General features: G+C 38.3%; 2 protein-coding genes across 2 annotated transcripts; both read right to left on the bottom strand.

The window, feature by feature from the left end:
• Positions 1 to 14,549: 14,549 nt before the first annotated feature.
• On the bottom strand, positions 14,550 to 15,023 carry LOC141659798 (uncharacterized). The gene has a single exon (XM_074466725.1). It carries the CDS (start codon positions 15,021 to 15,023, stop codon positions 14,550 to 14,552), a length of 474 nt encoding a protein of 157 aa, XP_074322826.1.
• Positions 15,024 to 15,990: 967 nt separating this feature from the next.
• LOC141659797 (uncharacterized) lies at positions 15,991 to 16,878 on the bottom strand. The gene has a single exon (XM_074466724.1). It carries the CDS (start codon positions 16,876 to 16,878, stop codon positions 15,991 to 15,993), a length of 888 nt encoding a protein of 295 aa, XP_074322825.1.
• Positions 16,879 to 24,643: the final 7,765 nt, after the last annotated feature.

The following is a 24,643-nucleotide window of genomic DNA, read 5'->3' as shown; positions in this document are numbered from 1 at the left end:
TAATATGACGACTCTACTAGTTCATATTAAACTGTAACTTCAGTTAGAGTGTCATACCATGTCCTTAACGATTGCTTGAGTAATACACTAGTTCATATCAACCTGAAGTGAGATTGTGAAGAAGAGATTGCATAGTCCAATAGATCTGCAGCTGCAAAGTCCATGAACTGTGGTGCACTGACTTCCTCTTTTGACTCACCAACCAGGAGTACACTTGTACACATCTTACTAGAGTCCAATTCTAAGTGTAATGTGCATCAGGTGCCTGATATGTTGTAATATTCTCAAGTCTCATCACTGGTGCTATATGTTAGATACTGCTTCCTGATAATAACCTAGCATAATATACAAATTTATAATGATAACATTTCCAGCTTGCAAATAGCCATATCCCTCAAATAAACCTTTGTTGTTATCTCCAAAGGTAACCAGTGGGCCAGCTTTCTCAACCACATTTGATAGCAGGGCTCTATCTCTGGTCATATGTCTTGACGATCCACTGTCAAGAATCCACACTACCGGTTCCACCTATTTACTGCCCTGCACTTCAAATGGATTAGACCTTCTTCGGAACCCAAACTTGGTTGGGCCCGGCATACTTGTAGAATTGACCTTTGTCAGGCAAAACAACATTCTTAACTTTAATGGTCTCAACTTTCTCAATGACTGAAAATTTGACCTTGTAAACAGCCTTAACAAATCTCTGTTTAGGCTTAAGCACAAATGTCTCCTTTCTAGCCTTAGAAGGACTAGAAGTCTTAGACCTATCATGCTTCCTATTATTCACATGATGACGAGGAGTAGTCTTATCACTAGAAACATGCTTACCATTAAAATAAGCATACATCAAATTAAAAGCACAAGACATACAATTAGCAACACCACATGCTTTATGAGAGGGATTAACAATAGGAAAATTATGCATGGTAGACATGGCAGTTTTGTTATCCAATTCATGTGTGTCTGAGTTAGTCTCAGTTGTTTTCACAACTTTGACTGGAACTTTCGACACACTTGACTTGGAAACAACCTTCTCATTAGCAAGATCTTCAGTACACATTTCTTCTTGAATAATAGAGGAGGTCGTATCAAATGGTTCAGCAATTGATCTTTTATAGAGGGGTTTATCAACACCCTTAAGCACATGTGGTACTTCCCTACCTTTAGCACAGACATGAGGAGGGGAGTTTATGCCTAATTCTCCAATAGCAGCATTGTAATCATAACCTATTCCAGATGTTTGATTAACAGCTTGCTTACTGTAGAACTCTTTAGCCTTCGAACAAGAATTGAAGTAGGCTCTAACCTTAGTCTCAAGACCGGTGATCTTGTCTTTAAGAATAGTTTCGAGTTGTCTATAACAGTTAACTCTATTCTCTAGAAAAGATACTTGTTCTTTCAACTTGTCTTGATTAATGTGCACAAGTCTTAATTCATTGACCTCTTTCTCAAGGTCTTTAATCTGCTGACTTAACAACTCATTATCACAATGAGCACAATCTAAGGAACCTCCTAGATGATAAACTAATTCAGCATCAGTAAATTTTACCTCTTTTCTTGACGATGAAGCTTTTCCATCAATAGCCATAAGAGCAAGATTCTCATCTTCTTCATCTTCACTATCAGTATCATCCCAGCTTCTTCCCTTTGCCAGGTAAGCCCTTTAAGAGTTACTCTTCTGATTTGAATCATAAGAGTTCTTCCTTACTTGCTTTGGCTTCCTGCATTCTGTGGCAAAGTGTCCCAACTCATTACAGTTATAGCATCTAATGGTGCTCCGATCAACCATCCCTATTTTGTATCCACTACTACTGGTGTTAGAGGATGAAGATCCACCTGTCTGGAATCTGTTATAGTTGGACTTGTACTTCAACTTGGGATTTCTCTTGAATCTGACATTGGAGAATCTCTTGACAATCTGGGCCATTGACTCATCTTCCAATTGCTCCAGCTCTTCCAAGGAATAAAAATCATCACTGGATTGATTTGTAGTAGGAGGATCATATTCTGCTACTAACACATTTTCCTCAGCCTTGGAAAACTGTACCATTCTCTTCGGCTATTGAGATTGTTGTTGTTATTGACCTTCAGCTACAAGAGCAGTAGATGTGCTGACCATTCTATCTTTCCCGTAGACTTCCTTCTGCTAAATCTGCTCCAACTCATAGGTTTTTAACACACCATAGAGTCAATCTAAAGAAATCTCACTCAGATCTCTAGCTTCTCTTATGACAGTGATTCTATGTTCAAGATGATGTGGCAGTGTTAAAAGGAACTTTTTGTTGACCTCCCTGATTGAATAATATTTTCCATTTATGTTCAGGTTGTTGATCAATGCATTGTACCTCTCAAACACTTCAGTAATTCCTTCTCCTGGATTGGATTTAAAATGTTCATACTCAGAGGTTAGGATCTCCAACTTGTTCTCCCTAACTTCCTCTGTACCTTCATTAATCACCTCAATAGTTTCCCAAATGTGTTTGAAATTTTTACAGTTCATCACATGTCTGTTCATCAAGGGATCGAGGGAATTAACTAAAATTAACTGAAGGCTGGCATCCAAGGAGGCTTCTTCTTTTTCAGAAGGAGAAAAATCCTCAGGTTCTTTTGGATAGGTTCTAGCTTTGGTAATCACAACATCATCTACTATCACCTCTGGTTCAATAACCATCGGAGTTTTTGGACCCTTCTTTAACAAGTTCAGATATTTGGGATTTGCAACTTATAAAAACAAGAGCATCTTCTTCTTCCACATGATATAATTTTCTTTATCAAATAGTGGAATTTTAACGGTTCCAACTTTTTGGGAAGTCATTATGAATAAATAAAAATTCAAGGAGTTGAAAAATCACAAAAGTCTAGGATCTTGTTTTGTTCGTTAATCAGAAGGCTTTGATACCAATTAGGTCCCAATGTGTTTGTAGAAGGGGGGGGGGGTTGAATACAAACTATACCGTATAATCGAATTTATTGCGGAATAAAAATTGAAACAAAATTCAAGTTAAATAAAAATATTATTAAACTTGAAAGGTGTTACAACAACTGTATCAATTACAAGGGATTAATCTCAAATTAATTATCACAAATCTAGAATAAATTCGACATGAACTTTTTCTATTTTTGCAATAAAAAGAATCAAATGTTAAACGTAATTTGAGATTAAGTTATAGGGATTTTGATCCGCTAGATAGTTACACAAGAACAAGAGAATGATTTCTAGTTGTTTGGATTTAACTTTAATTACTAGAAATTGTGATCTTGAATTTAGCAGATGAAAATGAAATATTGTGCTCGGCTGCTGCTTCTGTTCTTGAGTGTGTTTTTGGATAATTGTTGAGAGTCTGTTGCTTCTGTCTTTAAGTATTAATCAACATAACTGAAATGAACTGGCATGACAATCGGCATGACAATCACTTGTACTAGGAAGACAATCGGTATGACTATCTCCTGAACTAGCATGACAATCAAACGGAACTGGCAAGACAATCCTCCTCCTGGTAGAACTTTCGGTATGACAATCGAATGAACTAGTATGACTTTCGACAAGACTATTGAATGAACTAGTATGACTTTCGGTATGACAATTGATTGTCATACCAGTTCAAAATAATTGTCTTGCTGAATTAAAACTGATTTTAATTCAATTATAATTCTGAAAATTCTTAATATTAATTCAGAATTAATTAATCAATTAATTCAATTAATCAATAAATTAATCTTTGCAGATTTAATTTATTTTCTTAATTAAATTATATGACTTAATTAATTAATAGAGAATTAATACTACTCTTCAACAGCAACCATTCTTATGAAAATCTTCTGATAATCACTGTCAATTATGAATCAATTCCACCACTTCAATGTTGACACTCGATGTACTGTCTGGTTCATGAGTGACTAACTTCCGTGACGTTTCTTCATGTCTTGACTTTGATACTTGATTTTCTTCAGATTAAATCCCTGTAATTATCTGATACCCTGGCGTGATCTCTATCACTTGATTAAATCCACAATCTTGATTTGTATCACTGAGGCTTGATCAATTTCTTGAACTTCTTCCAGTGAATTAATTTCTCAAGTCTGTAGATGAACCTTGTTTTTGAATCCTTTGACAGATGTTACTTTGTGAGATCTCTTTGACGGTAGATCCACTATTTACTTGTTACATTCTTATTTGAGTTGAGTTAAATCCTCGAATAAACAAATAGACTATGACATATGCCTTACAACCCATGCAGCCCATGCAGCCCATGCCAATTTCAAAGTCTATCAAATGGATATCAAAAGTGCCTTTCGGAATGGAGATTTGGAGGAGGAAGTTTATGTCAGTCAGCCTCCTGGTTTTGAAGATCCAAATTTTACAGAATATGTCTTTGAAAGCACTTTATGGATTGAAGCAAGCACCTAGAGCCTGGTATGATACTTTATCAAAGTTTCTCTTAGAAAATCACTTCACGAGAGGTACTGTTGACAAAACTTTATTCTTTAGAAATGTTAATGGCTCTAGCATACTTCTTCAAATTTATGTAGATGATATTATATTTGGCTCTACAGATGAAAACCTTTGCAAAAAGTTTGCCAAATTAATGCAAAGTAAGTATGAAATGAGCATGATGGGAGAACTAACTTACTTTCTTGGTTTACAAGTTAAGCAAGTTAGTGATGAAATATTCATTAGTCAAACCAAATATATTTATGATCTTTTAAAGAAGTTTGATCTAATGGAGTGCACATCTGCAAAAACTCCCATGTCCACTGCAACTAAACTTGAATTAAAAACTCCTGAAAAGTCTGTGGATATTTCAAGCTATAGAGGCATGGTTGGCTCACTTTTGTACTTAACAGCTAGTAGGCCAGATATAATGTTTGCTACTTGTCTTTGTGCTAGATTTCAGGCTGATCCTAGAGAATTTCATTTAATAGCTATAAAGAGAATTTTCAGATATCTCAAGGGAACATCAAAACTTTGCATTTGATACCCTAGAGATTTTGGTTTTGATCTAACTGGTTATTCAGATGCAGACTATGTAGGGTGCAAGATTGATACAAAAAGCACTACAGGAACCTGTCAATTTCTAGAAAATAAGCTAGTATCCTGGTTCAGTAAGAAGCAAAATTCAGTCTCTACTTCTACAGCTGAGGCTGAATATATTGTTGCTGGCAGTTGCTGTGCACAAATTCTATGGATGAAAAACCAATTGTTGGACTATGGTCTGCAAGTGGACAAAATTCCTATTTTCTGTGATAACACAAGTGCAATTGCCATTACTAAAAATCTAGTACAACATTCAAGAACAAAGCACATAGACATCAAGTATCACTTCATTAGGGAACATGTAATGAGTGGTACTGTGGAACTTCATTTTGTTCCAAGTGAGAAGCAACTTGCAGATATCTTTACCAAGCCACTTGATGAATCTACCTTCACTAGGTTGGTAAGTGAGTTAGGTATGCTTAATTATTCTTAAATTATTTGTGATAATTTTACAAGTTGAAATGCATCCAGATATTTAATTAATTTTTCTATTTTGGATGAAAATTTGGCTAAATCAAATTTTACATCTCGACGGATGTTCCTTATCCATCGAATTTAATCATCCGTCGAAATAGAATAGCTTGGTAAAAATCAATTACTTTTATGGATTATTTTAAAACCCGACGGATAATTGTTTTATTCTCATCCGTCGAATTGTCTACATTTTAGCCTTTAAAATTCTGAACATTATCCATCGGATTTACTTACAGTCTGTAAGTATATCACGACGGATAATTGACAGAATTTTGACATTTTATTTTACTTTTAAACGGCTATTTTGGGCAATTCTCATTGGGTCTTTAATTTTTACCTTTAATTTTTATCCCATTTTATCTGAGAATATATAAAAGCCTTACTTCAAGTTTATTTTAGCTTTTATTTTTCTCTATTGCAATTAACTACTCCCTTCTTCCTCAAGACAAAACCCTATTTCTTTCTGCAATTTTCCTTGATTTAACAATGTCATCAGTAGTCAACTTGCTTAATTCTATTTGCTGATTTAGTTAACTTGCTTAATTTTATTGGTTATGCACTTCCTACCACTAAGTTAAGTGAAATTAGGAGGCTAGGTCTTAGGAAAGAGTGGAGTTTGTTAGGTCACACAACACTGTAGAAGGGGGTTGAATACAGTGTAGAATACACTCAAATTGATTTTGAACACAAGTAACAGTAAACATATATATTCGATATAATAAACTCTGTTATAATGGTACGGTTCTCTCTCAATGATGAACAAATATCACGAGAGCTGCTAGGTTACAATGTATGATCTTCTCGATAATGATAACACATATAGTGTAAACCTATGTCTGTGTTTATATAGTACACAGTTACAAGATAACTTCTAATTGATATGGAATATAATTATGTCTCCTAAAAAATATCAATCAGATATCTTATACAAGTTTTCTTATCTTCTAACTCTTTCCATGCATATCTTCTTTTGTATTAGTCTTGATCTTCTTTCCTGTAAATCAACTTCCTTCCTTAACTGTTAGTCCTCCCGTACTTAAGTTCTGATATCCATCTTCTGCTATTTTTTTTCTGATAATCTAAGTTTTGATATCCTTAAGTTCTGAATTCCAGTAAGTACTGATATTTCCTATTTGTTAAGATCTGAAAACTAAACATGAAACATATTAGGCATGACATCTCAAATATATCTCACAATCTCCTCCAACTTGTAAATTGTGCAAAAATATACAAGTTAATAGATTTGATGATATCAAAAACATTTAAATTCAAATGTAATGAGAGTTTAATAAGACTATTAACTATAACTTACAGTCCTTGTAGCTTTACCAACTTCACTGGATCAATCTGAATCCATATTAATTCTTAACAAAATCTCTTACCAGCTTGTCTGCAGCTTTTCTCAGAAATTCAACTAACTGTGCTTTGACCTGCATCAGTTCTTCAGCTTTACTATCACCAATTTGATAAATGGCTGTTCTGAGAGCTTGAATTGATGTTCTTTCAAGTCCATCACCAAGTTTGATAACTCTAGGATGTGAAGAGTTTTCATTATAACATAAGCATTTTCCTTTTAGAATAACTTCCACCTTAGCAGAATTCTTCAGCATAGGAATTTCTCTTCCATCACCTTCAGTAATCATTGGTATATACTGAGAAGTCTTTGTACCAGAGATTCTAAATAGATCTCTTATAGCCTTCAAAATGTATTATGACCATCTTCTTGTTGAAAGAGATGTGTCCTAAGTCCAATCATGTATGATGATTTAGGAATAACTTTTATGTAATTTATTTGATTTCAATTATATTAATAAAAGACTTGTTTTGTTTTTTATTACGGGCTTTATCTATTTAAGTGTTTAAATAAGATATATCATAGTTTAGAATAAAGCTTTTTATGGATTATGATGAGATCATAATAATGAGACCTAAAAGATGATAACTCTGAACTTAAATAGTTCCTGGTCGTTGGATTACTAATTGGTAATTAGTAATCCGCAAAGATCGGTACATACTATGTTTGCTTCATTATGAAGGATGTCTATTCTCATAGGCATTTGTGTGATGACACTATAGCTAGTATGTAGGTGCTTATTATAGAATAAGTTCACTGAACATGACTCGCACAGCTGAACAACTGATGGAGTTCACTCACGTGTCAGCAGTTGTTCACAAAGTGATAGTTATACAAGTGTCCTTAGACTTGAGGTCATCATAGTCATCTTTGTACACCGAACTATACTTTGGTTTAGTTCTTAGTCTCCAGGGACAATAATAAGGGATCTTCTGGGTGTAGGAATTTGTACACGAAGATAGTGAATGATCAATAAAGGATCTACCCCTTCCAGTGAAGGAAGAGAATGTTCTATGATGATCCACTTATGCTAGTTCAGGAATCTCTGGTCAGAGTGAATGGAATTAGAAAGGAGTTTCTAGTTCACATTAATTAGAACTAAGCATAGTGAATGGGAAAGCATATGATTAAATCAGAAAGGCTTGACACGAGTTCCATGCCTTGTATATAATCAGGATATTGCGGGGTAGAAGGAATTGATTGTATGGTAACTATTCACTGAATAGGTTCTTGGTATTCTAAGCAGTGAATTCGTATTATCCGGATAGTCGCGATATGCTGAGAATTATCCCTCACGATGTAGAATAAATATGATTAATTTATTAATTAATCATATTTAATGAATTAGAGAATTTATATATATAATGATAAAATAGTTTTATTATTATTTATTTCTACTACCGGCTTAATATTGAACCTACAGGGTCACACCATAAAAGAGAATGATTTAATGGTGGAGGAATTAATTAATAATGGCTAGTAATTATTTATTTGTGAAATAAATAATTATTTAGCAAATTTAATAATTGATTAAATGAGATTTAATTAATTATAAAATAATTAAGAAAAGTTCCTAATATTATTAATTAAGAATTTAACTTTTGGAAATTAAATCAAGTGAGAGAATTATTTTCTAAAGTGTTTAGAAAAAGGATTAATGATTAAAAGGCGTTTTAATTATTAGTTAATTGGTTAATGAGAATAATCAATGTTGACGGAGGAATTTGGGAACAACAAAACTTGAGGTTAGTAGCCGGAAACAAGATCCGTGATGGCAGTTCTTCTTCGGAAACGTGAACAGTAACCGATGAATCCGATGAACAGTATTCGTCGGAAAAGATGAACAGTGTTTGGTGGTGATGATTATTGGGGGCTGAGATTGATTAGGGTTAGTGGTGGCTCCTTTGCGCTCTCACTTCTGACCCCTTACAATGTGCCTACGTACCCCTATTTATAGGGGATCAAGCCCACGTAGTTCTTGGGGAACAAGAAACCTAATGGACTTAGATTTCTTATCCCGAGGCCCAGTAGGAAACCCACTGGAAACCGTCTTCTACTAGCTTTAGGAATGTCCGCCGATGAGGCCCAACCACAAAGGCCCAAGGCTCGTTCGCAGCTTCGAGACTTCACGGATGAGGCATCTCCCTGGCCAAGGATAACCCTCCGCTACCAGCTATTTCTCTAGTCCACGGACGCAGGTATAGCCGTGGTTCACCCCAAATGTTGGACGCATCCTTGTCCCCCGATAAGGAGCCCCTACCAGATTGCAAGACAAGTGATCCCAAGATTTTTGGTGCAAAGTGCAGGATGCTCCAAAGTCTCCCAACGAGGACACCCGTTGACTACAGAGACAGAGCTCCCAAAGCACACACCAGATTTCACCCCACATCCCCAATGAGGACACCCATTGACTACAGGAGGAGGCCTTCAGTCCAGGCATACCCCTGGAGGTCTCTGACCACGGACACCGCCTTTCCTGTAGATGTGCTACAGGAAGGAGTTCTTCAATAGAGTACCTGCATCAAATAGGTTAGTAATAACATTCTTCATCTTCCTTCAATCTTCCAGAGAATCCATCCAAGTAGCATATCAAAGATGCATTTATATGTCAAGTAGAAGTTAAGGGCACGCCCTTACATTCCTGTATGTTGGCGCCGCCCTATGTCATCAGCCTTTGGTCTCTTCCTATATCATTCTACATCATAGGGCGTGCCCTAAATTATTCATCGTTAGGGCTCGCTCCAATTCTGTCCAGGCCAAAGTGTAGGTCTGTTAAAGCAATCATGTCCAAGCAATCCGTCCAAGGAGCCTTCCTTGCCCAAGGCGCGCCCTAAGGCTCACCACAGAACAGGTTTCAATTAAGAAATTTATCTCCTCCTTTTCGATAATTGGGCGCGCCTCCTCTACCATGTTTGAGGGCGCGTCTTCAATACATGATAATCACAACTGTTAATCAGCTACTCAGTCAATAGGGCGCAATCTTTGGGCGCGCCTTCTATTTATGGAAAGTCAATCTTATCTTTTTCCTAGATTTCAGGCGCTTCTCCTTTGATTCTGCTCATTTTATTAATCTTAATCTGAATATTGTTTATACCAATTTTTGGGCATAACAACTACCCCCCAAATTCCATATGCTATTGAAAATGGGATTGGAATTTCTCTTCATCTTTATCGAAATTCGTATAAACAAATCTTCCAATATATATTTTTATTATAGGGCGCGCCCTAATCAGGGCGGATCTTCCAATTTTTCCCTTTAAAGTTTCAATGATTATATAATAAGGCGCGCCTTGAATAGGGCGTGTCCTAGAAGTTTAAACAATTTAGAAGCAATTATCCTCAGTATTTAGGGATTCATAATTGATGTGACCGTTTTGACAGCTGTCACCCTTTTACTATAAATACTAGTCTCAATCAGTCATTTTTTTTTACTTTTACTCCCCCCCTTTTTCTTACTTTCTCTCTCCTCCCAAAGGCTCCAAAAACCAACGACATTGTTTCACTCGGAACCAGTCTTCTCTATTACCATTCTCCAAATTTTTTCCAGCCAACTTCTTTCCCATTCAAAAAGGTATAACTAGCCTCTCGTATTTCTGAATTTCATTAAGTAAATCACTCTGCATGTCATGTTCCTATTTCTGTTCTTGATAATGTATATAAAATGGTGTATGTATATGTGTATGTATATGTGTAATTTCAAATTTTATTGCTTTAGATCCAAAATCAATGGGTCTAACTTCTAAATTTGTGTTTTTGAGAATTTCAATTGTTACTGACAATTTGCACATAACCATCTGTGCTTTTAGAATCCACCAGCAACTTAGGACGCGCCCTATCTTTGGCTTATAATCTGTTCATGACCAGAATAGGGCGTGCCTGTTGTAATAAAAAAGACTCTTATTAATAGACTAAGATTTTCTTGATGGCGCGCCCCTTGTTAGAAGGCTTATCTTAGAAGGGAGCTGACATAGATCATAGAAAGTACTCTTCTCTTACACCCCTACCTATCTATCCCATTTCCTTTACACTTTTGTATCTCATTCTTTCGTATGGGGCGCGCCCTCAAAATTTCTTTTGGTTTTCTTGACAACTGGAAGACGAGGGCGCGTCCTCGCCTTTTCACCCTTTCACCCTTTCAAGGATTTCCTTACCAATTTGGGGATCTACTCTCCCCCAAACGCTTACTTCGACCCCCAGCCTCCAGACGCTCACCACACTCCCGCATTCCTGTACTGGGTGGCGCGCCTTCTTCAAGATTCTTAAAGGGTTTCTTAATGGCGGATTTTTCAGACAGCTTGTCCACGGACAAAAATCCTTTATCTCGTAGACACGAGAAACAGAAACTAGTCCAAAAAGAGAGGTCTCCAGCCCCTATTAGTACAAAACTAGAAGATGACGATTGGTTTGAGAGTTTAAATGCCGACAGATATAGAGGCGTTGAAAGGGGTATCAACGTAGGTGCAGGACCTTCCAAAGTATCCTACAAAGCTGTATCCCCAAGCCCGTCTCCTCAATAAACAGAAGGCGCGCCTACTTCTCCCGTCCCCAAGGGCGCGCCTGAAGTAAGTGTGTCACCTCTACGTGATGAAGAAAATTTCTTTGACGAGGACTCCTTCCTATTTTCTACCTCTCTTGAGCCTTCTCCAATTCCCTTCCAACACTGGGAAGTTTCTGATAGTGAATTAGACTTTGATTGGGACGAATTCGAGCCATGCAATGAAGTTGTGAAGAAATGTTTCAGGAAGGAGCACGGGAAGCTTTTCTGTGTGGGCCTGTCCTCAGCTTGTTCAGATAAGCAACTGGGATGGCTCATGGAATTTTATGACATGGAGGGCATATAGGCGTGCCCTTTAAGCATGATGCGGCCCCATATCTTCAATTATGGGAGAAACTTTAAAATTCCCAGAATGGTGACCAGCCCCAAGCTGGTATCTTTGGGTATAGGCGCACCCTTACATCCCTACCTTAGGGAAGTGATAGAACTGTATGACGTGGCTCCACACCAACTTTCTCCCAACAGCTATAAGTTTATCCTGGCTCTATTCATCCTCTACATGGACTTGGGTTTTCCTCAACCGTCAATGGCAGAAGTTGCTTATTTTTTCAATCTAAGAAAATCTGACCATGGGTACTATTATTTGGTGGTGGACAAGCAGCACAACAAGAAGGGTTTTTCCTCAGGCAAGCTTAGCCATGAAAAAGGTTGGAAGGAAAACTACTTTTATCTGTACGACGTTCCCAGAATAAGGATAAGATTTAACAAGTCACCAAGTAAGGGCGCGCCCTTTCGTTTCTTTCCTTGCGTTATATCTATGTTTTTTCTTTCTTTTCTCATCCTTATACTTTTTCAGACAGACCAGTGGCCAAACCTCTTAAGGGCGAGCCCAAAAAATGAGCTGAAGCCCTCCTTAGAGTGGCTGCTGACAGGTGGAACTTAAAAACCTTAGTCACCCGGACCAACTTGATGCGAGTAGGAATCCTTTCCGATCAAGTAGGAATGAAATGTAAATATGTAAAATTTAGGAAGGGTGCTCCTGTTTCTCGCGTTGTTGATTTAGACAGTGAAGAAGAAGCTGAAGAAGAAGAAGAAGAGACAGATGATGGCTCCTTACAAGGCCAAGATCCTTCAGGTTCATTAATCGTAGAATCTAACGGTGCGCCCTTCTACTATTGGCGTGTCCTACTTCTCTTCTGTCAGCTTTTAAATTATCACACTGGATATAAATTTTTGTTCATTTAATCTCTCCACCTTTCAAGGCGCGCCCTTTTAGCGTAGGCATAGCATTTTATACATGTTTATCAATATTGCCTTTATCCATTGCTTTCATTTATTGCCATGTTCAACATACTTAACTGTCATGCTTAACTAATATGTTCCATATTTTGTGCAGAAATGGCCCCTCCTAGAATCCCTAAATCTTTTGGGGCGCGTCCCGGTGACAAGCCTAGGCCTAAGTCAAAGAAAGATGCTCCTGCAGCACAGACATCCATCCCAACTTCTGCTCCCATTCCTCAAACAGCACCTGCTCCGAAAAGGCACACAATTGATCTTACAGAGAAACAGGGCGCGCCTAAGAGGCATAGAGCAGAGGGCGCGCCTTCTGGCTTTTCTGCTGCCTTGAATGCTCTTGGCCCCATGGGTTCCCTTCATGTTTCGGATGAAGAAGTGGAGCAGTGGCAAGCCATGGATTTGGGAGATGCCGCTCGTGCTTCAATAAAGGCATCTTGCCAATTGTTCATCCACTCCACTCGAGTGGTGGACAAGCTACTGGAAGAGGGGACGCGCCTGGAGAGGCTGCAGGGCGACAACAATATTTTGAGGAATACCCTCAAAGACAAAGACTTTCTGCACGCTAAGGACTCTGAGATCTCTTTTCTCAAGGATGAGGTGGCCAATCTTACTTGTCAGCTAGAGATTGCCAACAAAAAGGCTACCTCTCTCCACACTGAGCTTGGTGCAGCCAACTTGAGGATTGAGTATCTGGAGGAGCAGCAGAAACTAGGCTGGCCTGATGAGAAGAGGGAAATATCTGATGAGGCATTTGCCAATGGTTTTCACTTCTACAGAGTTGGCTTTGTGGCCAATGATCCTGACTACTCCTTTGAGAAGTTTGGGGAGGAGACTGTTGCTGAGATGGTGGAATTTAAGAAAGAGCATGCTGCTGAAATCAAGGCAAGGAGAATAGAACTTGGGTTGGAGGACGAAGAAGGTGAGGGCGCGCCACAAGAGGAAATCCCCAAGGACGCGCCTGAAGCTGATCCCACTATCCCTCTTCAAGTTATTCCTCCAACAAACCAGTCTCAAGGCGCGCGTTGATTTATTTTAGTTTAAATTTTGAATACTTCTGAGGAGCCAGCCCTCTTTTGATGCTATACAAAGCTGTATGACTTACTATTCTGCTACTTTTTGACTTTTGCATGTATGGCTCAACGCTAGTTTTATCTTTTCTCGTACTCATAAAAGTTTGTTAAAGTACTTTGATGTTTTCCTTGGCCATGACTTATATTTTCATGATGGCGCGCCCTCACATCACCATAAATCTTGTTAGTTCATTATGTCTGATGTTGCTACAAGGCGCGCCTTTTGGTATCTGAGCTTATTTATTTATAATGCTTTGTGGGTGATTTCTTTTTATGTGATCTCGAAGTTGTTCTCGTCCTTCTTATTGTAGTGCTTAGATATGAGGGCGTGCCGTATTACAAATAATATGTACGTTTTCTTACCAGTAGTACCTTTGCAATATTTTAATTTACATATTAGTCCAAAGGCGCGCCTTAATTTGGGGAGCTTTTGCCTTAGCTTATTTTGCTGGCCATGTGCATTTATTCCTTTCATCCTCGTCTACTATGTCTATCTTGATTATGAAGCAGAAGTTATCAGATAGGGCGCGCCTCAACATAGGGCGCGCCTTTGATGTTTTTCAAATGAGAATTTTCATGTCAAACAAATATAGTAATTTGAAGTAACTTTTCTCTTTTATTGATAATGCGCTCTAGTGTGTAAATTACACCAGTTCCATGGCTACTATGCTCTATGGGGAAATTATTTGAAAAAAATTTCTTCCTTCTGCTAGTTCCAAGGTTTGCAGTCACATGTACTACCCCCTTAGGCTAGGAGGAATTTATTTGCTACTAGCCTATTATATAAGAATCAAAATAAGAAAATAAGGGGGACACAACCACACCCTACTGATAATACTTCCGCAAATGTTCTGCATTCCATGCTCGAGGAATAAGTTTACCATCCAGATCTTCTAAGCGATAGGTCCATTTCCAGAGTATAGCTTTAACTTTGTACGGTCCTTCCCAATTAGCTCTAAGCACCCCGTGCTGAGCTATCTTAGTGTTAGGCATAACCTTTCGCAACACGAGATCTCCAACCTTGAACGGTACGGATTTTACCTTTTTATTGAAATACCTTGCGACCCTCTGCTGATACGCAGCGAGCTTCAATTGAGCGTTCGCCCGGGCTTCATCTAACAGATCCAAGTGGAGCCTCTGATTAACTTCCGCATCTTCCTCGATGAACGCATCTCTCCATAGAGATCCTGCTCCTACCTCCACGGGAACCATGGCCTCATACCCATAGGTCAGCAGAAAAGGGGTTTCACCTGTGGTTGACCTAGGTGTCGTGTTGTAAGACCAAAGGACCATGGGCATTTCTTCTGGCCAATCCCCTTTTTTTCTTCTAATTTTGCCTTCAAGGTATGTTTTATGATTTTGTTTATGGCTTCTGTCTGACCATTACTCTGCGGATGATAAACCGCGGTGAAGTCTTTTTTAATCTTTAAGTCCTCACAAAGCTTCCTTAACTTTTTACTATCAAATTGTTTCCCATTGTCTGAGATGAGTTTGTAGGGGATGCCAAACCTGCATACTATGGAATTGAACACAAAATCTCATATCTTCTTTGCCGTGATCGTGGCTAGTGGCATAGCCTCTACCCATTTGGTGAAGTATTCCACAGGCACCACGGCGTATTTCACACCCCCCTTTGCTTTGGGTAACTCTCCAATGAGATCAATTCCCCACATGGAAAAAGGCCAGGGGCTTGTCAATGAGGTAATGGTGGATGTCGGGGTGTTGGAATAGTTGGCGAACCGCTGGCAAGGATCACAAGCCCGAACAAAATTAAAAGCATCTTCCCTCATAGTCGGCCAGTAGTATCCTTGTCTGAGCACTTTTAATGTTAAAGAACCACCCCCCGAGTGATTGCCGTAAATCCCTTCGCGCACCTCTCTGAGAATATAATTTCCCTCTTCCATGTCCACACAACGTAACAGTGGCTGGTTAAATCCCCTCTTGTATAGTACCCCGTCATATTCAACGTACTTTGCGGCCTGGTACCGAAGGCGTCGAGCCTATAGTTTGTCCTCTGGTACAGCTCCTGTCTGAATATAGTTATGGATGGGAGTCATCCAGTTTTCTTGTGGGATTTCTTGCATTTGAAGCACTTCCACCTCCGGAATACTTGGAATTTCCTGGATTCCCAAAGGGATTTGTCCAAGTTGAACGCTGTCCATTTGTGAACCCATCTTGGCCAAAGCATCCGCATTACTATTTTCTTCTCGCGGAACACTTTCTAGTCTGGCATTTGAAAAAATTTCCAGTAGGCGTTTTGCACATCTCATATATAGCTCCGTCTGCGGTCCCCGGGCTTGGAATCCTCCATGACCTGGTTCACAACTAATTCGGAATCACTCTGAACTATCAAATTCACGACCCCTACCTCTAGAGCTAATTTCAGACCATTGATCAAGGCTTCATACTCAGCATCATTGTTGGTAGCATAAAACTTGAAATGGATAGCACTCATCAAGCGGTGCCCCTCCAAAGTGATCAAGACAATCCCGACACCTGACCCGTTGTTATTTACGGCCCCGTCCACATGTAATGTCAACCAAGGGTGGGGGAGTTCCTGCTTCTTTTCATCCTGATGACTCTCTTGCGAGGTTGGTTCTGCCAGCACTATGGCCTTATCATCAACTTCTTCATCGAACTCAAGTACGAAATCGGCCAATGCTTGTCCTTTGATTGCCGTGTGAGGACAATATTCCAAATCGAACTGCCCTAGCTCCACGGCCCATTTTAACATTCTCCCTGACGATTCGGGTTTATGTAGAATATGCCGAAGCGGATAAGCGGTGCGAACTTCTATTCGGTGAGCCTGAAAATACAGTCTTAGCTTTCGTACCGCAAGAATAAGAGTGTATACTAGTTTTTCCATGTTGGTATACCTGGTTTTCGCGTCCAACAACCTTTTGCTTACATAGTATACAGGCCACTGGTGGCTTGATTCTTCCTTTACCAATACGGCACTGACGGAATATTCAGACACCGCCAAGTACAGAATCAAAGTTTCTCCATCTTCTGGCTTGGCCAACATTGGAGGATTTCCCAATTGTTCTTTGATTTTCAGAAAAGCTTCTTCACAGTCAGGAGTCCACGGAAAATCCTTCCCTCTTCCTTTGATTGCCTTGAAGAATTCTTTGCACCTATCCGACGATTTTGACATAAATCGATTTAGGGCCGCGATTCTTCCTGTCAGACTCTGTACCTGTTTGACGTTGGTGGGAGATTAAATGTCTAGCAGGGCTTTTATTTTTGCCGGGTTAGCCTCAATCCCCCGATGGTTAACCATGAATTCCAAGAATTTCCCCGACTCTACGCCGAACACGCACTTCTATGGATTTAGTTTCATCCTATATTTCCTCAGAATATGGAACATTTCAGCTAAGTCGGCGATGTGATCTTCCGCCCTTTTTGATTTTACGAGCATGTCATCCACATACACTTCCATAGTTTTCCCAATCTGCTTCTTGAACATTTTGTTTACTAACCTTTGATAAGTGGCATCGGCGTTGATCAGACCAAATGGCATTCCGATATAGCAGTAGAGCCCTCTATCAGTGATGAAAGAGGTGTGCTCCTGGTCAGGCTCATACATAAAGATCTGGTTATACCCGGAGTATGTATCCATGAAGCTAAGCAGAGCATGTCCTGCCGTGGCGTCGACCAACTGATCAATTCTTGGTAGGGGAAAACTATCTTTCGGGCATGCTTTATTCAGGTCGGTGAAGTCCACGCACGTTCTCCATTTGCCGTTGGGCTTTTTTACCAACACCGGGTTTGCTAGCCATTCTGGGTAGAAAGATTCCCGAATTAGTCCGACGTCTAGGAGCCTCTCTACTTCCTCTGCCAAGGCTATAGCTCTCTCTCCGCTTACGACCCTTCATTTTTATCGAACCCCCTTATGCTTGGGGTCGATATTCAATCGGTGGCACATTATTTCTGGATGAATTCCCACCATATCAGAATGGCTCCATGCAAATACATCAAGGTTCGCCAACAGAAATATTGAAAGACCTTCCTTTAACTTTGGTGCTAACTGGGACCCTATTCTCAAAACCTTACTCGGGTCTTTTTCATCAACAGGGATTTCAGTCGTGTCCTCTGCTGGCCCCATCTTTTCCGTCGGCATTGGTATCCGGGGATCCAAGTTAGGCGAATCATAGATCTCATTTTCTTGTAGAGAGGGTGCATCCCCTTTAAGAGGTGCGCCTTGCGTAGTAGAGGCATCAACTTCTTCAGTATGTTTTTGAAAGGCATATGTCATAGCCTACTCGTTTATTCGAGTATTTAACTCAACTCAAATAAGAATGTAATAAGTAAATAGTGGATCAAGCATCAGAGAGATCTCACAAAGTAACATCTGTCAAAGAATAAAGAAACATTGTTCATCTGCAGACTTGAAGATTCACTGGAAGAAGTTCAAGAATTTGATCATGCCTCAGTGATATAAATCAAGATCGTGGATTTAATCAAGTGACAGAGATCTCATCAAGGTATCATTTATTACAAGGATTCAATCAGAACAACAAAGTCAAGACATGAAGAAACGTCACGAAAGTTAGTCACTCATGAACCAGACAGTACATCGAGTGTCAGCATTGAAGTGACGGAATTGATTCATAAGTCTCAGAGACTTTAAGAAGATTGTCAGAAGAATGGATGCTGCTCAGGGTTAGTATTAATTCTCTATTAATTAATTAAATCATATAATTTAATTAAGAAAATAAATTATATCTGCAAGGATTAATTTATTGATTAATTGAATTAAATTGATTAATTAATTTAGAATTAATATTAAGGATTTTCAGAATGTTAATTGATTAAAATCTGTGATAATTCTAAATAAGACAACTGATTGTACTAGTATGACAATCGGTATGACAATTGATAGTCATACCGAATGTCTTGCTATTTCAGTTAATTGTATTGATAGAATTTTCAAATTAGATTAAAATCAATTATGTATTCAGAAAAACAATTTCAATTGTACTACTATGACAATCGGTATGACAATCAATAGTCATACCGAAAGTCTTGCTAGTTCATTTTAATTGTCTTCCTAGCTCTAATAGATTGTCTCACCGAAAGTCATTCAAGCTCAAATAGATTGTCACACCAGTTCTCAACAACTTCGGCTGTGATTGATTTAAAAGGAAGCAGAAGACAATATCAACTATCAACTGAGCAAAAACAGAGCAGATACAGAACAAGAAAACACAGCAGAAAACAAAAGAAAATATTTCATCATTCCTCTGCTTATTCAAGATCAAATATTCTAGTTTGTTAATGTTAAATCCAAACCACTAGAATTACTTATCTTGTTCTTGTATATCAATCTAGCGGATTAAAATCCCTAGAACTTAATCTCAAATCGCTTTTAGCATTTGATCTTTTAATTACAAAAATAGAAAAAGTTCATGTCGAATTTATTCTAAATTTGTAATAATTGATTTGAGATTAATCCCTTGTAATCGATACCGTAGTTGTAACACCTTTCAAGTTTAATAAAAGTTTTATTTAACTTGAATTTTGTTTCACAATTTTATTCCGCATTTTATTCGACGAAACGGTATTGTTTGCATTCAACCCCCCCTTCTACAAACAAATTGGGACCTAACAATTGGTATCAGAGCCTTCTGATTAACGTACAAATCTAGATCCTAGACTTTTGTGTTTCTTTCACTTCTTGAATTTTTATTCACTCAAAAATTCATAATGACTACACAAAAAGTTGGAACCGTTAAAATTCCACTTTTCGATAAAGAAAATTATGTGATGTGGAAGAAGAAGATGCTACTGTTTTTACAGGTTGCTAATCCCAAATATTTGCAAGTGTTGAAGAAGGGTCCAAAAATTCCTATGGTTATTGAACCAGAGGTAATAGAGAATGATGTGGTGATCACCAAAGCGAGAACGTATGTGAAGGATCCTGAGGACTTCTCTCCTGCTGAAATAGAAGAAGCTTCCCTGGATGCTAGCCTTCAATTAATCTTAGTAGATTCCCTTAATCCCCTAATGAACAGACATGTGATGAATTGTAAAGATTCTAAACATATCTGGGAAACTATTGAGATTATTAATGAAGGCACAGAGGAAGTTAGGGAGAACAAACTAGAAATCCTAACCTCTGAGTATGAATACTTTAAATCTAACCCAGGAGAAGGAATCACTGAAGTGTTTGAGAGGTACAATGCATTGATCAACAACCTGAACATTAATGGGAAATACTATTCCATCAGGGAGGTCAATAAAAAGTTCCTTTTAACACTGCCAACTCATCTCGAACATAGAATCACTGCCATAAGAGAAGCAAGAGATCTGAGTGAGATTTCTTTGGAAAGGCTATATGGTGTGTTAAAGACTTATGAGTTGGAGCAGATTCAGCAGAAGGAAGTTTACGGGAAAGGAAGAGTGGTCAGCACGTCTACTGCTCTGGTAGCTGATGAACAACAACAACAACTACCACTATATCAACAACAATCTCAACAGTCAGATAGAATGGTACAGTCCTCCAAGGTTGAAGATAATGTGATAGTAGCTGAATTTGATTCTCCTACTACAAATCAATCAGGAGATGATTTTTATTCCTTGGAAGAACTGGAGCAATTGGAGGATGAGTCAATGGCCCTGATTGTCAAGAGATTCTCAAATGTCAGATTCAAAAGGAATCCCAAGTTCAAGTACAAGTCCAACTACAACAGATTCCAGAAAGGTGGATCTTCATCCTCTAACACCAGCAGTGGTGGGTATAAAACAGGGATGGTTGATCGAAGCACCATTCGATGCTTCAACTGTAATGAGTTGGGACACTTTGCCACAGAATGCAGGAAGCCAAAACAAGCAAGGAAGAACTCTTATGATTCTAATCAGAAGAGTAAATCTGAAAGGGCGTACCTGGCAAAGGGAAGAAGTTGGGATGATACTGACAGTGAAGACGAAGAAGTTGGGAATCTTGCTCTCATGGCTAGTGATGCAAGCACCTCATCGTCAAGAAAAGAGGGCATTAAACAGGTACAACCGGTAGTGTGGATTCTTGACAGTGGATCGTCAAGACATATGACCGGAGATAGAGCCCTGCTATCAAATGTGGTTGAGAAAGCTGGCCCAGTGGTTACCTTTGGAGATAACAGCAAAGGTTTAACGGAGGGATATGGCTGTTTGCAAGCTGGAAATGTTATCATTGAAAATGTATATCTTGTTCAAGGACTTGAACACAATCTGCTTAGCATTAGTCAGTTCTGTGACAACGGCTACAATGTTTTATTCGACAAGCTGAAGTGTCAGATTCTGCACAAGAAAAGTGAAAAACCCTCCTTAATGGGAATACGGAAAGGAAATCTGTTCGTAGCTGACATGAACTCTGGAAGCAATCTTGAAGTCAATTGTTTCTATGCAAAAGCATCGTCAAATGAGAGTTGGCTATGGCACAAGAGACTTTCCCATCTCAATTTCAAGACAATGAATTCTCTTGTCAAAAGAGAACTGGTAAGAGGTCTGCCTCAGCTGGAATTCTCTCCAGAAGGACTATGTGAGGCTTGCCAGAAAGGAAAGTCAAAGAAAGCAAGTCACAAAGGCACTGACACATCTTCCATAACTGGTGTTCTGTAATTATTGCACATGGATTTATTTGGTCCAGTTAATATCCTTTCTATGTCAAAGAAGTGTTACTGTCTTGTGATAGCTGATGACTATTCCAAGTATACGTGGGTTTTATTTCTTCACTCTAAGGATGAAACACCACAAGTTGTGATTGATCATATCAAGATGATTGAGTTAGATTCTAACGTCCCTGTTAGAGCAATAAGGTCAGATAATGGAACAGAATTCAAGAATGCACTTCTAAATGGATTCTGTACAGACAAAGGGATTACCAGACAATTTTCAGCTCCTAGAACCCCTCAGCAAAATGGAGTGGTAGAAAGGAAGAATCGTACATTGATTGAAGCTGCAAGAACGATGTTAAATGAATCAGGTCTTCCAATGTACTTTTGGGCTGAAGCTGTCAATACTGCATGTTATACTCAGAATCGAACTCTAATCAACAAAGACTTCATGAAAACTCCTTATGAGATTTTGAATGAACAGAAACCTTCTATCAAATACTTTCATGTATTTGGTGCCAGATGCTTCGTACTCAAGGATGGAGATGATCGTCGTGGTAAGTTCGAGGCAAAGGCATATGAGGGTATTTTTGTTGGATATGGAAGAAGATCATATAGAGTGTATATCATTGATCAACACAAAGTAACTGAAAGTGTCAATGTTACTTTTGATGACACTAAACTCCCTAGTATCCAAACTGAAGATCCTTCTGAGAAACTGAAGTTTGATGATACGTCAGATTCAGAGTCAGAACATGGTCAAGAACCCGAGGTTGTTGCTGTTGAAGAACCGGTTAATCCTGATAATACTCAAGGTAATAGTGATGGAAACTCTGGAAACAATGGAGATACCACTGCTACTGACGGAGAATCTTCAAGTCAACATGGCAACAACTCATGGGGAGATGCTGAAGGATCATCTAGTAGGACACAACATCACAATGAATTTCAAGGCGAATCATCAAGATCAAATCTTCCAAGACAGACAGTCTGGAATAAAGCTCACCCTTTTGAGTTGATTATTGGTGATCCAGATGTTGGAGTCAGAACTAGACGTGCTACTCAAAATGAGTGTCTGTTCTCAGGATTTCTTTCTGAGATGGAACCTAAGAAAATTGAAGAAGCACTAACTGATCCAGATTGGGTGATTGCTATGCAAGATGAACTCAATCAGTTTGAAAGTCAACAAGTCTGGAAACTGGTACCTAGGCCTGTACACAAGAAAGCTGTTGGTACAAGGTGGGTATTCAGGAATAAACTAGATGAAGATGGTGTGGTTACAAGAAACAAGGCAAGACTGGTAGCTAAAGGGTATTCTCAAGCTGAAGGTATTGATTATGATGAAACCTATGCTCCAGTGGCTAGACTTGAGGCCATCAGGATATTTCTGGCATTCGCAGCATTTTCAAACTTTAAAGTTTATCAAATGGATGTCAAGAGCGCCTTTCTGAATGGAAAGCTGGATGAAGAGGTATATGTGGAGCAACCTCCTGGTTTTGAAGATCCAGATCATATGGATTTTGTCTTCTTTCTTTTCAAGGCTATCTATGGGCTAAAACAGTCACCAAGAAAATGGTATGACACTCTCTCTGAATTTCTTATTGAAAATAGCTTTATTAGAGGTGTCATAGACAAAACTCTCTTTTCTAAAAAACATAAGAATGATACTATATTAGTCCAAGTCTATGTGGATGATATAATATTTGGGTCTACTAATGATAATCTCTGTAAGAGATTTGCTAAGTTAATGCACAGCAAGTTTGAAATGAGCATGATGGGAGAGCTGAAGTTCTTTCTTGGATTACAAGTAAATCAAAGGTTAGATGGAACATTTATTTGTCAATCCAAGTATCTCAAGGAACTCCTCAAAAAATACAATCTAGAGGACTCTGCATCAGCAAGGACTCCATCAACTACAGCTGTCAAGCTTGGACCATGTGAAAACTCCATTAAGGTAGATGTCACAAGCTACAGAGGTATGATTGGCTCGTTACTCTATCTTACTGCAAGTAGACCAGATATTATGTATGCTACATGCCTATGTGCAAGGTTCCAAGCGGATCCTAGAGATATTCATCTCGTTGCTGTTAAACGAATCTTAAGATATCTTAAGGGAACACCAAATCTAGGTATTTGGTACCCTAAAGAATCTGGTTTTAACCTTGTCGGATATACAGATTCAGATTATGCAGGAAGTGTTGTTGATAGGAAAAGCACCTCAGGAAGTTGTCAATTCTTAGGAAGCAGGCTAGTCTCATGGTACAGCAAGAAACAGCAAACAGTTTCCAACTCAACGGCCGAGGCTGAATATATTGCTGCTGGAAGCTGCTGTGCTCAGATCTTGTGGATTAGGAACCAACTACGAGACTATGGCTCTGTATTGAACAAGATTCCTATTTTATGTGACAACACAAGTGCAATAGCCATCACCAACAACCCTGTGCAGCACTCGAGGACAAAGCACATTGACATCAGGTATCATTTTATTAGAGAGCACGTCATGAATGGTACTGTTGAACTATTTTTTGTTCCAACAGAAGAACAAATAGCAGATATTTTCACTAAACCACTTGACGAATCCACATTTACCAGATTAGTTGGTAAATTGGGCATGTTAAATAGTTTTTGTGATTAATTTAATTAATATCTGGAATCTGTTCTTGAATGAATTTACAAATGAATTTTTCATAAATGAAAAATTCATTTGCAAATTTATTTTATCATTTTATCATATTTCTTGCTTATTTCTATGTTATATATATTATCTTATCTATGTTATTTACTCTACTTGTTAATTTAAAATATCTCAGAATATTTTATTCCCTCTAAAAATATTTTTCTATGAATTTTATTTGCTAAAATTCAACAGAAATCTATTTTTGGAATAAAAATAATTAATTCTGAAATATTGTCTTTATTTTCTGTAAAAATGTTAAGTATTTAGTTCAGTTTTACTATTTTGTAATAAAGTTTCAGTACATTAATAGTTGTCTGTACATAGTCATTTTGTTTTTCTACTGCAAAGACAATCGGCAAGACAATTAAAATTGTCTTGCTGAAAATCATTTCAGTAAACATGAAAATATAAATCTGTTATGCTTATTTTATCTTATTCTAGAAAGACAATCGGCAAGACAATTGAAATTGTCTTGCTGAAAGTCATTTTAGTAATATTGATTGCTTATTTTAATATCAGATTAATTTTATAACTGGCAAGACAATCGGTAGGACTATTGATTGTCATGCCAGTAATAAAATTAATATCAGAATTATATTGTTTTATTTTGTACTGGTATGACAATCGGTATGACTATCAGATTGTCATAC

This window comes from Apium graveolens, chromosome 5, assembly GCF_009905375.1.
Source record: "Apium graveolens cultivar Ventura chromosome 5, ASM990537v1, whole genome shotgun sequence".
In the NCBI taxonomy this organism is placed as follows: domain Eukaryota; kingdom Viridiplantae; phylum Streptophyta; class Magnoliopsida; order Apiales; family Apiaceae; genus Apium; species Apium graveolens.
This window is presented reverse-complemented; position numbering and strand designations above follow the sequence as displayed.